Here is a 14,959-nt window from a genome sequence, read left to right on the forward strand (position 1 = left end):
TCAGAATTTCCACCTTTATTAAATCCTATTTTCATATTATGAATTGACTTCATTATTTCATTCAGCTGTCAATATTTTCTTGGTAAATATGGGAGTCCTCTTTGAGTTGTCTTACCATATTTATAATCATTCTTTTAAATTCTGTATCTGGAATTTCATCTAAAGTCATTTTAATTGGGGATCATTACTGTGGAATTGGTAATGTTTGGAGGTGTCAGGTTGTCTTGGCTCCATGCTCCTTGTGTTTTCTCACTGGGATCAACCTATCTCAAAGTAGAACATTTGTTAAGATTTCTGTTGTTGTTCTCCTAATTCAATCTTCCTTTCTTCTGTTCATGGACCTATATGCAGTGTTTGGGGGAGACTAGACTGTAGTACAGCTGTTTGATATTTTTATCTGTTAGACTGCTGTTCCAGCACAGGACTCTGTCTGTAGTCTGTCTGTCTCGTGGGTTAAGTATTATCTGCAGCATGTCACTGTCCAGTAGTTAACCCATTCTGAAAATAGACTGAAGCAACCCTTGTTAAATACTTATTAATTTGAGAAGCCAAGATAACCCCGATAGTACTGTATATACTAATCTGTTAGTATTAATGGAAAGGGAAAGAAACGGAGGCAATCAATCACAATGAGACCAGTGATAGGTACTAGGTTGTTAGGTGGGAAGTTGAGGAGAGGGCCATACACAGGAGTGGGAATGATTGCATAAAGTAGAAATGGCATAGGTATGTGGAGAATACGTACCCAGATATAAACCAGGCCAGCCTCTGGACTCTGGAGAAGTAACAATGAGAAGAATAAGTACAGAATGAAGAGCAAGGAATCAAAAAGGGGACGAGAAGAGGACAGTAAAAGGTTCAAACAGTAGGTGGCAGTATTGTCCTGCTACAAGGCCTGCTGAACTGCCGCTAAGAAATATCTGTAGTAGGGAAGCAGGGCTGGATGGTGTTGTAGGCTATGAAAGGGCTGGTGGAAGAAGAGCTCTGTTCTCACAGGGTTAGGAGCAGCTGGTGCCCAGAACATTGCCTAGTTCCATAACTTGCCTTCTTATTGCACATTTGTGTTTCTTCTCATGAAAGATGTCTGCTCAGTTTATTGGCCCATTCACTGACAGGCAGGGAAGGTTTTGGTGTTTAATCGTTGCAGGGTTTTTTTTTTAATACAGTGTAGGCATTAACAGTTTGAAGTGTAGCTGGCCAAGATTCTCTGTGGGCTGCCGTTCTCTCGGCCGGTTTCCTTCGCTCTGCAGTAGCTTTTTAACTGTGTGTCAATGCTGTGGCTACTTACTATGCTGGCAGGCTTCTAGTCACAAGTTTATTTCCTAGACCTGCATCCTGAAGTGTTTTCCCTTACCAGTTTCAGAGTTTCATGTCTTACATTAAGGTTTTTGATCTAGTTTGAATTGATTTTTGTGCAAGGTGAAAGATACAAACCCAATTTCATTCATCTGCAGGCTAATACTCTGCTTTTCCAGCACCATTTATTTAAAAGGCTGTCTTTTCTCAAGTGTATATTTTGATTAATCTTTTTCATTTAGATTGCATTACTCTTTTCGTCAGTTTGGTTAAGAGTTGGTCAATTTTATTCTTTTCAAACAACCAACTCATCTGACAAATTCTGTCTTTTTCTTTGGAGCAGTGGCCCTGGATTGTTGAGCCATTCACATTTGCTGGCGACTTTCTAGTCTCCTCTTACAGTTGGTGTTGCCATGGTGCCTGGGTTAGATCACTGTCTGCCATGGACTGTAGCAGGAGAGGAGGATTATGAGCATTGGTAATCTCTCAATCTCCGGTTCGCATACCCTCCTTTGTCAATTCCCTGAGCTCTGCTGGAGACAGGTCCACCTGATTTGGATTCCCAGCCAGGTGCAGCACTGCTGAATCTGGATCCTCACAGCACTTCTGTCTGCGGTCACAAGCACAAAGCTGGCTCACTCGTTTTTCTTTTTAATAAGAATGTATTTTTAAAACAGACTAGAGAAAAAATTGGTGGTGGTGCATGCCTTTAGTCCTAGCACTTGGGAGGCAGAGACAGACAGATCTCTGTGAGTTTGAGGCCAACCTGGTCTACAAAACAAGTTCCAGGACAGTTGGGGCTCGAAAAACCAAAGAAAAAGATAATCTATACGTTTTATTAACATTTGTGCTTTTTGTCAGTAATTTACTGCCCCCAGAAGGACCTTCAGTGATTAGTTTTGAACACTTGGTTTTATGCATCAGAAGAAAGGCACATCTTTCCCCTTCTGCTCTCAACTATCCATTCCTCTAATGTTGTGAGGCATTACACCAAATAAAATTTTAATTTACTCCCGTATATTCCACAATATAAATATCATTACTCCTCCTCCTCCTCCTTTCAGGTGAATAACTGCCTACATAGGTGACTGTCCCCAAGGAACCTACATTGTAATAGTGAAGGGAAAACTTGCAGAAGCCAGCAGGACTTTGCTTCAAAGGCTGCCCCGGTTACCTTAATCATCATTTCTTTGGAACCCTACGTCTATCCCATGGATGTATGGAATAATTGAGGCACATTATCCAGAGAAGGCATCTACCAGAGTCTACCTTCTGCTTTAACATTCAATGCTTATTTACTATTTCCCATTGTCTCATAATATTGTCATAAATAATCAAAAAACAGACTTCCAAGTCTCCCAAAAAGAGCCCCGACACAGTGTTCCCTCTTTGCCCTCCATATTCCTATGCTTTCTAGTGTGTCTGTACTTGTCATTCTCCCCAATGAAGCCTTGGGTTATAGGTTTGGCTATCCAGCAGGATGAAGGCCATAAGGGTAGAAACTAGATCCTCAGAAGTACATTAAATAGTTTACATTTGGTCTCACTTGGTGAACAGCTATTAAAAGGCAGTGTTAGTCATCATCAGTAATTACATTTCAGAAAAAACTGCTTTATGAAAGGGTGATTAGGTGTTGTTAGGTGTAGGTTAGAAATGCAAAAAGGTTGTCACTATCATTAGAGTTTACAGTCTTACTACAGAGAGACATTAGATAAGTAAAGGACAATCTGTGGCAGTGTGTGCAAACGTCTGAACAAAAATTTGTATGTAAATTTTAACTGTTTCATGTCTGACTTTGTTGCATTACATGGTGATTATTTGGGTTTATTTCTCCCCAGGCTTAAAACTGAGCTCTCTCGCTGGCTCATGCTTGCGCTCTCTCTCTCTCTCTCTCTCTCTCTCTCTCTCTCTCTCAAATAGTAACCTCTTAAAAACATTTTTGGGGGGCTAGAGGAATGGCTCACCAGTTAAGAGCACTAGCTGCTCTTCCAGAGGACCTGAGTTCAATTCCCAGCAACCACCATCTATAACTAGTCACATGGGTTCTGATGCCCTCTTCTGATGTGCAAATGTACATGCAGACAAAACACCCATATACATATAGCACATAAATCAATAAATCTTTTTAAAAAACTTTTTTGAAAGGCCAGGCAGTGGTCTCCCACACCTTTAATCTCAGCACTTGGGAGGCAGACACAGGCAGATCTCTGTGAGTTCGAGGCCAGCCTAGTCTACAAAGCGAGTTTCAGGACAGCCAGGGCTACACAAAGAAACCCTGTCTCGAGAAACCAAAAAAATAAAACATACTTTTGACATGAAGGAAATAAACCTTACATTAAGGAATTTCAGAATATCTCATACAGGAAATTGGGAACCTGCTAAGCTTCTAAAGAAAAAGTCAAGTGTACAAGGAAGTTGTCTAAAGAATTCCTTGTCTGACCAGATCATGGAAGCCAGCCAGATACACGGGCACATGCTGTAATTCTAGCTTTGGCATTCAGGAGGCTGAGGGGGGGTGTGCATAGCTTTGAGACCATCCTGAGCTTCATAAAACGTTGCACATTTCAGGCTACACAGCTTGGCCCTGCCTCAGAAAACAAAAATTAAAGTAGAGGGTAATAATTTCCCACACATGTGACTACTCTTCTCTCTAGTAACGACATTTTTGTTCTTTTCACACTCTCTGAAGAAATTTTAATTTTTCAGAGACTTAAGTTTTACCTCAAAACATCTGTTCTCCTTCTTTGAAAGAAATGAAAACAAAAAAAGTAAGGGCGTGGCTACACCATTATGATTTCACTTTCAGCTGGCAACCTTCTGCAATAGTGGATTTGAATCCAGTTTTCTCCCACCACATTAATTTCTTGATGGATAACAACATCATGCAGAATTTAAAAGTCATTGTCTGTATTAAAAAGGAAAACATAGGATTTCACTCAATGACCCAGTCTGGTATGAACTCACCTTGTGGCCTAGACAGAAATCATCCATAATGATTCTCCTGTCTGCTCAGCCTCTCAAGTAGCTGAGATTACAGGCCTGTGCCCCCGGGCCTGGATAGGAAAGTAAACTTTGAAATAATTGCTGCAATGTTTATTTAAATAAGCTATGCTAGATCCAATTCAATACACTGTATTAAATAAAATTATTTAAAATATTATATAAAATTCCTTTTAGAATATGTAAGATAAAGAATCTAAAGTACAAATGAATTTTGTGCTTATACTGAGCTCTCGTCCCCAAGATAACTCATTTTATATATATGCAAATAATAAAAAAGAATATAAATATTAATAAATTGTAGATAATAAAGTATGTTTATATATTACATATAAAATATAATAAATTAAAAAGTGAAAATAAAAAGCACTTTTGGTCCCAGGTGTTTTGATATCAGATACCAATTTCACAATTTCTTAACTATTGTTTGCTATCTTTTATTTCAGTAGCACTATATCCTCAGCTTAAACTAAATTTTTTAATTTTCTTTACTTTGAAATCATAGATATCGCATTGAAGGAATAATTCCAGTATCAACAGCTAAGCTCTCCAATTTTCTCTACCAACCTGAAAGCAGAATTAAGTGGGATAAATTATTGAAAGCATACAATGTGTTACACAAGATTGATTCGGTAATTTACTATTGAATAGTAAAGAATTATTTACTGTATTACTATATTTTTTAACTAATGTGAGTTATTAAATCTACGTAGTATTCAATAGTGTCTTATAGATTCAAATTAGCTGTTTTTCATTACAGGGTTTGGGATTGAGCCAAGGGCCATTTGCATGCCAAGCAAACACTGTATCACTAAACACACACACACACACAAACAACATACACATATACCACTACTTTTATAGTCTCAACTTCTGTTTTCTGAGTTATAGAATTATAAGCATGGACTACACCTAGCTGGAATGTTATAAAAGCCTTAAAATATCCATTTTTATTAGTCAAGAGTTTAATTCCAATTAGCTTTGTTTTGTTTGTAAATAATTATCACATTCATTATCTGCCAGTCTCTTGTTGATATGTACATTTTGTTATGAGGGAATTAAACTTAGCTATTCACCTCTATTATCTGAAAACAAATTTAAACATGCCTTGTTGATGAGGAGTCAAAATTGTATTAGGGGGAGAGCATGGTATAACCACACGAGTGCAGGTGTTCAAGGGGGACAGAGGCAGAGAATCCCTGTGGAGCTGTCCTTACTAATGGTTGTGAGCTGGCTCATGTGGATACTGGACACCAAACTCTGGTCCTCTGAAAGAAAAGTATGTGCAGTTATCCTCTGAGCCATCTTTCCAGCCATGAGTTTTGGGATTTTGTTGCAGCTGTTTTTGGTTTTTAAGAAACCCACATGGCCCCAGTGCTTCCTTCCTACACTGCCCATACTGGCCTGGAACTGGAGATTCTCCTGGCTCATCAGTAATATGACTACAAGTTTCCTGGCGGAGTTCAGTGTATGAATATGACAGTAGAGAACAGGTACAATATTGATATGTACCATAAAGACTTAAGAAGAAAGAGTAGGTACTGTTAAAAATTAAAGGCCAGGACTGGTGAGTTAGCCTAAAGAGTGGGTGCTGAAAGATCACAGATGCTAAGTCAGATTAAGATGCCCAATAAAACTTCCCGTGACAACTGAAAGGGGAAAAGATGAAATTAGAACAGTTAGGAAGTTATCAGAACAATCTAAATGGAATCTTATGGTAGTTTATGCTGGGGTGATAGCAGTATGGAGCAAGGAGAGTCAGAGGATGGAAGACACAGCCTAGAGATGAGTCAGAACTCATGGGCCAGCTAGCCTGTTGTATACGGTAACAAACAACAGAGATGTCTTGCTTCAACCGAAGTGGACCGCAAGAATCGACAGCCAAGGTTGTCCTCTAACCTCCACACATGCACTGTTGTAAACAGGTGCACACACACACACACACACACACACACACGCACGATAAAAAAGCAAATCAAAACGTTTTGACAGACTCAAGACAAAGTATGAACTAATGAAAGAACATTTTATGGCAGCACATATACTAAAAACCATACAGAGAAAATTTTATGACTTCTATGTAAGCATGACATGCAAACTAGTGAAGTGTTCCATATTTTAAAATATGGGAAATCCCAATGTAATTAGTCAAGCAATGTGAAAAACAAAATAAAATATCTTGTTTGAAGATCACCAATCCTATAGTAATGGTCCCGAATGAGAACAACATAGACAAAATTTAAAACAATTATAAAAAAAATTCAAAGAACTGAATAAGGGCACAAACACCAGAAAGAATTTAAAGACAAGAAATTACTCTCCAATGAATTCCAAGAAAACAAAACAAACAGGTTAATAAAATAACAAAGTCGATTCAGGATATGAAAACAAAACTCAATAAAGATATAGAAACATTAAAGAAAATCCATGAAGTTGTGAAGCTGAAAATGAAAACTCAAGTCAAATTTAAAACTCAATAAAAAAAAACCCTAACCAATCAAATGTATCATACAGACAATAGAATAGCAAAGCTTGAGGATAAGGTAGAAAAAAAAAATGAATCACTCAGTTAAATAACATTTAAGTGTAAATGGAATATTTGAGATCTCCTTCAAATTATGGGCATAGTAGGAGAATTCCATGCCAAAAGCTTAGAAAATATTTTCAATTAAAATCCTAGAAGAAACAATTTCCAAATCTAAGGAAAGAGATAGCTATCCAGATACAAGAGGCATATGGAACACCAAATAGAACCAGAAAAGAAACACTCCCTGTAGTATTGTAGTTAAAGCACAAAAATACACAGAAAAAAAGAAAGTGTATTCAAAGCAGTGAGAAAGGTTGAGTTACATGTAAAGGTATTTCTATAAGAAAAACAGCTGACATTTCTATGGAAACATTAAAATCCAGAATGAGGGAAAAAAAACTGTTGCTAGGGTTTTAGCTAATATTAACATAAAAAGAACTAGTATGTGGCAATGATAAGACTAACTTTTCGTGATATTTATAGCTGAATATTTGTAAACATCTAGATTACTGAGTCCTTGGCTCTTTGAGTCTTCATCCTGCAGAACAAAGGAGCAAATATCTTAGGTGCATGCTCCTCAGATTATCATGTATTTATGCTTCTGTAATTTTACCTGCTTTATTAAACTTACCTTAAAGCCTAGAAAGACAAGTTGTTGGGAAGCCCTGAAAGATAGATCCTTGTATCTGTAGAGAGACCTTATTTTCCTATCCTCTAAAAATAAAAGCAAATTATGTCCATGATCTTTTCAAACTGATTTGAGCAGTCAATTTGAGAAACAGTGTGCCTCACTAATGAAAACCCAGATATGAGAGTTAACTGGTTTTAAGGGTCCACTAGCACTTCAAAAATGTCTTGTTGTTGCAAGTTAGTAGCAAAGAATGCTTCATGGGCACTAAACAGCTTAAAAAGCAGACTGAGGTTGTGTGACTTGCCCAAGACTCCTATGGCAAATATGTGCTGCTGCAAATATGTGACAGAACAAGGCTTTGTACACCATTCCTGCCCCTTCCAGTCTATGCTCCATTTATCTCTGAATCACCTTCCTGTTCATATTTATAGTATTACTTTCACCTCCAGGAGTGTTAACTGCCTGTTATGCAGCCCATGGATGAAGGAAGAATTGTCACTCTTGAAAACAAATATACAATACAATGGGCAAATGAGATAAACAGTGGTATATAATCATGAATCCTGGACCAGGAGAAGAGGGCATAGTTCCACACAGGGTAACATGAAAATAGATTTAATAACCAGAGGCTGTGGGAGGCAGGCTTGTGGTGCCAAGATGTTGTGTAGCGTTTTCTCCAATTTAAAGCCTTACGTCTTGGAGAGAAATTTCTTGAGACATAGGATATAAAGGGAAAGTGAACAGGCTACTTTATGACAGGATGTTTATAAGGAAGTGAAACAACTGGATGTTCTAGAGGGAAGTGAAACATTCCATCCTTAAGGGAAGCTCCATTAAGACAGGAAGTAAGCAACTCAAATAGCTTCAGGAAGTCCCTGAAACTAACAAGATTCAGTAGGTTCCTCCCTCTTCACGAGTATGTGAATAGTAAAGACGGCTGAGAGTCAGACAAACCAAGCAGCCAGAAAGAAGCAGAGAACTGCCCAACTGCCTGGAAGAGACAAAGACCAGCTGAACTGCCTGGAAGAGGCCCAGACAAACAGAGCCACCTGGAACAGACACTCTCAGACTCTGAGCTGCTTGCCAGCAGTGCAGTGAACTCCAGGTTTCCGGCTTTTATGAGCTGATTAACTGTGCTGGGTGGGCTTTGGTAGTGCAGATATCTTTGAGTCATTTCTGCTCTGTCAATAGGTAACCTCCCACCTATATTCCAGAGTAACCTTTTTGTTCATCAAGTCAGACTTTGGTGTATCCTTACGTTGCTCTCTCATGGGCACCCTTTCTGGGATGAGTAGACCCGTGTTTTATGTCTCCCCAGAAAAAGTCTGTCATGCTACCCAGGCCAACAGAGAACTGAAATCACTGAAAGGGATAGTGACTGTGGGATCTCACACGCAGGCAGGACAGACTTGGAAGAATTTGCAGCTAAGCCATTTGAAATCCAGTTTCACCAGATGGTTTCAAACACTGGTCATTAATTTTAGGCCTTATGCCATAAAGTGCCAAATCAATATATTTTTCAGAATATTTTACCAACCCCACGGAGGGACAAAATAGTGCTGTAGAGAAACCAGAAGACCCCAGCTCTAATTCTGAACTGCTTTCTAGCTGCACATAGGATTTCATCTGATGGGCCTTGTCCTCTCTGTCTACAAATGGAATACATGATCTTCAGATTCCTTGCCGAATGTTGTGCACACCTAACTGTGACTCTGATGTTCCTTAACACTCAGTGCGGGCTGATTTAGTGGGACCGTCTAAAGACACGCTAAACATACATGATGGAGTTCTTGGGGAACAGTAAATCATTGACATTCAGTAATTTTTGCAACCTTTATGGTTTGATTTTTTTTGCAGGACACATTTATATGTCATACCATTACGAATAGTTTTGCCATGGGCTCCATTTCCCCTAGAGACTTTATCGACGTAATATACATCAAACACTATGAAGGGAATGTTGACATTATCTGTGGTGAGTTGAAACATTTTGCCCATGTTTTAGAATTACTATGTGTCATTAAAAATGTTTTGCCTTTAATAGTTAGTATTAATAGTTTAGAAGAAACTATAGTTTCAGTTCTTTTGTTTGTTTATTCAGTGCTACCAAAAAGCTTGTGTCATGTACACAGGCCAGGTATTTCACCTAATCCAAGAGGTGCTGTGTAGATAAGTTGCTCCTGGACTTTTGCAGTATAAACTGTGGAATCAATACAGATAGAGACTGTAAACTAAAATTTCAATGTATACATTTTTAATCCTATGAAACAAAACTAGCCTTTTATATATAATTTTGTACTTGGCTCGTTTAAAATGGGCATATATAATGATTGTTACAGTACTGAGTATAAAGTATGATAATACTGAGTACTTCTGGGTGGATCTTTCCTTAAATGTGCCTATATCTCTTCTAGGGAATGCAAGTTTTGATATAACCCTAGCCTATTCTGCAATAATGTGACTCTGTGGAACACAAATATATCATTATTTGCTAAATTGTGTTACTGACACAAAACCTTTTCACACCACAAGAGTTAGGACTCTGAAAGCTTAAGATCATGTTTGATGAAAGTACTTTGACAGAATAGCAGTAAAGATCCCAATTTTCTTCTTGAATTTGATCTAATCCTATAATTTCTATAAGAATATTTTCTCTCCTATAAGCTACTCAGGGATAGACAGTGAAGCTGTGTTATTACTTCCCAGTACTTACAATGGGATGACTCCAGTATTCTGTTTCACTGACAAAACTTTTCAGCCCTCTGACTCAAAGCCAGTTTTCTGGGCCTTATAGCAGATCATTAAAGATGAATGTTCTCGCCGGGCAGTGGTGGGACACACCTTTAATCCCAGCACTCGGGAGGCAGAGCCAGGTGGAGCTCTGTGAGTTTGAGGCCAGACTGGTCTACAGAGCAAGATCCAAGACAGGCACCAAAACAAAACTACACAGAGAAACCCTGACTCAAAAAAACAAAAAAAACAAACAAACAAAAAAAACCCACAAAAAAACCTAAAAGAACAAAAACAAAAAAAGATGAATGTTCTCATAAAATATGTATACATATTTTAATCATTGTTTTCAAAGTTTCATCACATAAAATGTTTTCACTACCTACTATATGAAATTTTGCCTTTTCTGAATTGTAAGGTCTGTAATTTTCCATTTTAAAAACAAGCTGTTTCTAGCCTCTATTAAGAGTCAGAGGGAAGTAAAACAACAGCTGAGGTTTTAGCTCAATGTCACACACAGTACTGTCACAGCCACAGGAGGCCCTAGGCTCCATCCCACCATAGCAAAATTAGAAAATAATTAAACAAACGCATGATGGAGCATTCCTTCATCTCAGCACTTGGGAGGCGGAGGCAGGTGAATCTATATGAATTTGAGGCTACCCTTGTGTACATAGTGAGTTCCAAGCCAACCAGGACTACATATTGAGATCCTGTCTCAAAAAATAGTAAGTAAATAAAGCAACATACAAGTTTAAACTAGTGACTAGAATAACCATTCATTTTATGCATCAACAAAGCTAAATTTTCTTAAATTTCCACTGAATAAATGTTCAATGTATAGTCAGTTTTCTTCTTGGTGTTTTTAAAGCTTTATTCTGCACCTTGCTTTGAGCTAAATATTTTGTATGTGTGTCTCACTAAGGTTAAAACTGAAATTTCCAGAAACTGAGTAGTAAAAATACTGATTTAGCTATCTAATAAGCTACTGAATTTAAAACTCTAGTCTTTCTGATTTTCAAAACAAATGCTACCTACCACAGTACATGCCTCACTAAAGACTCATACTTTTTGGTAAACTAACAGATTTAAGAAAAGAAATACAAGCATAGTCTCCACATTTTAAATGGAAAATATTTCTATCCCTCTGGCAATACCATCATACCAGCATAATGGGCTCTGTTTAGAAGTGAGTCAAAAATGGAATACTCGCTCAGCCACATTCCTCCTCTACACTAGTGCATTTTGCATAGACTTTGCTAAAATAATTTAGGAAAATTCATGTTCTCTGGCTGTAGCAAAAGTTACAGATTTGTAAACTATTTAGAAAATATATAATTGTCTTAAATTTCACCTTCCTTTTTTACTGCAACATACATATTATGCTGCATAATTAATTACTAAGGTAAATTCTACTAAGTTTTAATTACACTTTGAAATTAGTACATGGAATTAACAGAAGAAAGCATTTAAAGTGTCTAAGTACTTCAGATATTTCATGGAGAATGAAAGTACTAACAAAAGTCAATGAGCCCCAATAAAACTATCTTTTATGCTTTGTTCTTTTGTTTCAAACCTCAGAAAGTAACTAAATGATACTTTTAAAGAACTTTTCTTGTATAAAAATATACAAGCATCTTTAGGGATACTAGTATAAATATATGTACACTGTGAAACTAGTGTTAACATTGAAGTCAAATGCCATCATTTATTTTAAAATTATGCTTCTAGAAATAATGTTTGTCCTTGTAAAATTGTCTCATTTCACCTTTTGTAATCACAGCTCACAGTGTGGACTTCCCAGGATATCCTCCGACTTCATATTATGTCCGTGGCTATAACTACCCTTCTGGCTATGTATGTTCACCTCTCAAAGAGTAAGTGCTATTCATAGGTGTCTATTTTAACAGGGTTTTTCACTTCCACTTAGGATTTACTTTAGGATCCCTAGCTTACCAATAGAAATATGTACCAACATACTTTATTGGGAGAAAAAAAAAAACCTGCCCTATAAGCAATTTTAAAAATAACTTTTTATATTTTTGTCTTAAATATAAGAACAGATAACTTACTATAAAATATATTCTAGGGCTCTGGGCATAATGAAACACACAAATATTTTCCCACAACTAAACCTTCCATGATGTCTGTAGCCGGGTGTGGTCATTTAAGCCTGTAACCCTAGAACTCAGACAGTGAAAGCAGGAGGACTGCCATGATGAGTTCAAGGCGAGGCTGGCTGGTTGTACTACAGTGAATTTAAGGCCCAGTTGAGATGCATAGCCAAACTCTGTCTCAGAGAAGGGCAAATTAATAAATAAAAGTAATTATATAACTATAAGCATGATGTTGGCTTGGCCAACTTCTGTATGATGATTTTCATTTTGTCTTGTTAGATTTTGTTTTGTTATGGCTTGTTCTCTTCTAGAAGCCTGTTCTTTTCTAATAAGAGACAGAAAGGGAATGGATCTGAATGGGAGGGAAGATGGGGAGGAACTGGGAGGAGCAGAGGCAGGGAAACTGTATTCAGATTATATTGTATGAGAAAAGAATCTATGTTTAACAAAAGGGGAAATATAAATATATCTCATTAAAAAAACTGCACATAGATGCAGGAACATAGGTATATAATTTTCATTTTCTTATTTTTTCATTTTTAATAGAGACAGATATTGTTTTTCTTACTAAGTAAAGAATGTATATATAAGGGCTCTATAAAGTTGATAAATGCTACATAAACAGGAGTAGAACAAATGTTCAGAGAAAAGGTATGAATTCTGAGGACTACGTATCTACTCAAAGGATAGAAGAAATAGCAAAAGGAAAGGGGAACTAAAGCTGAGATTTTAAGATACCTTCTGACTACTTAATATTCTATGTAGAATTTTTATTTTATAAGGTCACTGTCCCTTCCCCTTTTAGTTAATTGTCTTGTCATATGCACGATAGAAAGAATCAAAGAAAATTAATTGAAGACTTCTGCTCTCTATAAACTTGTCACTTCCTAAGGTCAAGTTAAGAATGCTTTATCTTTTGTAACTCTTTATTTGCTTACAGAAACCCAGCATATTCCAAGCTAGTGGTATTTGTCCAGATAGACATGAGAGGAAAATGGCTTACATCGATAATTGAGAAAGTTATGCCATCCAACTTAGTGAGCTTCTTCCTCAATGCAAAAGATGGCATAAAGGCGCATGAAACTCCATCAGCACAGAGACGTCACAGTAGGCACCCATCAGTACACAAAAAGAAATAAAGGAATTCTGCCATTAAACATAGAGATTGCAGACCGTACAAACTGCTAGTAAGTGTAGTTTGTCCCTTCTGATTACTTCTAAGTCAATATGTGTAAATCTATTATATGTCTCTAGACATTATCCTTGTACCGAGAACTTGAATGTTTTGTCAAAATAAGAACTTCATTTTACAAGAAAACTCCATTAGATATAGCTTTTAATCTCACATGACATGAAATAATGTGCTATTAATACACTTTGCCTACCTGAATATGCTCCACATTCAGATTATAAACAAGCAGATATAGTCAGCAGTTGACAGTAATTAGTTCATTGAGTATTTATTCATCTAGGGATGGTGGCAAGCACCTGTAACCCCGGCACTGGAGGGACTGAGATGGGACTAGCACATGAGAGCAGCCTGAGCTACACAGAAAGACCCTATCTCAAAAATAAATAAAAAGTGTATTTGAAATTACCTTTCCCTCATTTACTACTTCAATTGAGAGTTATGGAAACTTGAACATAAGAACTGAACACTAGGGAACTCAGAGTGCATCTAAGGATAGAATAATAGCCTACCATATAACAACCCTGGATTCCATCTTTCACACCAGAAACTGTGGTGATATTGTGTCCCCCAATATATTGTGCACCCTAATAAACTTTTCTGGGGTCAGAGAACAGAACAGCCACTAAATAGACATAGAGGCCAGAAAATGGTGGCACACACCCCTTTAATCCTAGCATTCTGGAGGCAGAGATCTGTGAGTTCAAAGCCACACTGGAAACAGCCAGGCATGGTGACACACACCTTTAATCCCAGGAAGTGATTGCAGGAAGCAGAAAGGTATATAAGGTTTGAGGACCAGGAACTAGAGCTCTTTTAAGGTTTTAGGCTTTTAGCAGCAGTTCAGCTGAGATCCATTCCAGTGAGGACTCAGAGGCTTTCAGTCTGAGGAAACAGGATCAGCTGAGGAATTGGCAAGGTGAGGTTGGATGTGGCTTGTTCTGTCTCTCTGATCTTTCAACTTTCACCCCAATACTTGGCTCTGGGTTTGTTTTTATTAATAAGACCTTTTAAGATTCGTGCTACAAGAAACCAGTAACACTCCATTTCCACTTGGGGATCAACAAGGTTGAGAATCACAGAGCTAGTCTCATTCTGTTTCCATTTCCTTCATCTATGGTGTCATCAGTGGCACCTGGAGAGACGAGCTCATGCCCCCACTGCAAAAGCAACATACATACGCAAATCATTGTCCACTTCCACCAAGAAGGTATCAGCAAGGGCGGAAATGGCATCGAACTGTGACATGCCTCTGCCTTGAGATTCAGTCAATGCTCTGCTTTCTCCAGGGTAGAAATAAACACTACCCAGGTCCTATGCTAATAACACCTAGCAGTGAATCTGCCTTCTTAAAGGACCATTCTAACAAAGAACTCTCACCTAAAATAAACAGGGAGCTTTCAAAATGTGTAGTATAAAAGCAATCCAGTTGAAAAGTAGCCAAAGGCAATGGCCCTGAGAAAGATACG

The 14,959-nt window shown here is 37.6% G+C and overlaps 1 protein-coding gene across 11 annotated transcripts in view; it reads left to right on the top strand.

Annotated features, from left to right (window-relative positions):
• Window positions 1-13,898, top strand: part of Stard6 (StAR related lipid transfer domain containing 6) — a 20,627-nt gene extending 6,729 nt beyond the window's left edge. For all 11 annotated transcript variants that reach the window (XM_059246420.1, XM_059246425.1, XM_059246421.1 and 8 more), the window contains 4 exons: window positions 4,802-4,928; window positions 9,312-9,429; window positions 11,968-12,061; window positions 13,242-13,898. In XM_059246420.1, the coding sequence (XP_059102403.1) occupies window positions 4,802-4,928; window positions 9,312-9,429; window positions 11,968-12,061; window positions 13,242-13,440 (538 nt within the window). In that variant the 3' untranslated portion in view covers window positions 13,441-13,898. The remainder of the gene's footprint in view (window positions 1-4,801; window positions 4,929-9,311; window positions 9,430-11,967; window positions 12,062-13,241) is intronic.
• The last annotated feature ends 1,061 nt before the right edge of the window (window positions 13,899-14,959 follow it).

This window comes from Peromyscus eremicus, chromosome 19, assembly GCF_949786415.1.
Source record: "Peromyscus eremicus chromosome 19, PerEre_H2_v1, whole genome shotgun sequence".
In the NCBI taxonomy this organism is placed as follows: domain Eukaryota; kingdom Metazoa; phylum Chordata; class Mammalia; order Rodentia; family Cricetidae; genus Peromyscus; species Peromyscus eremicus.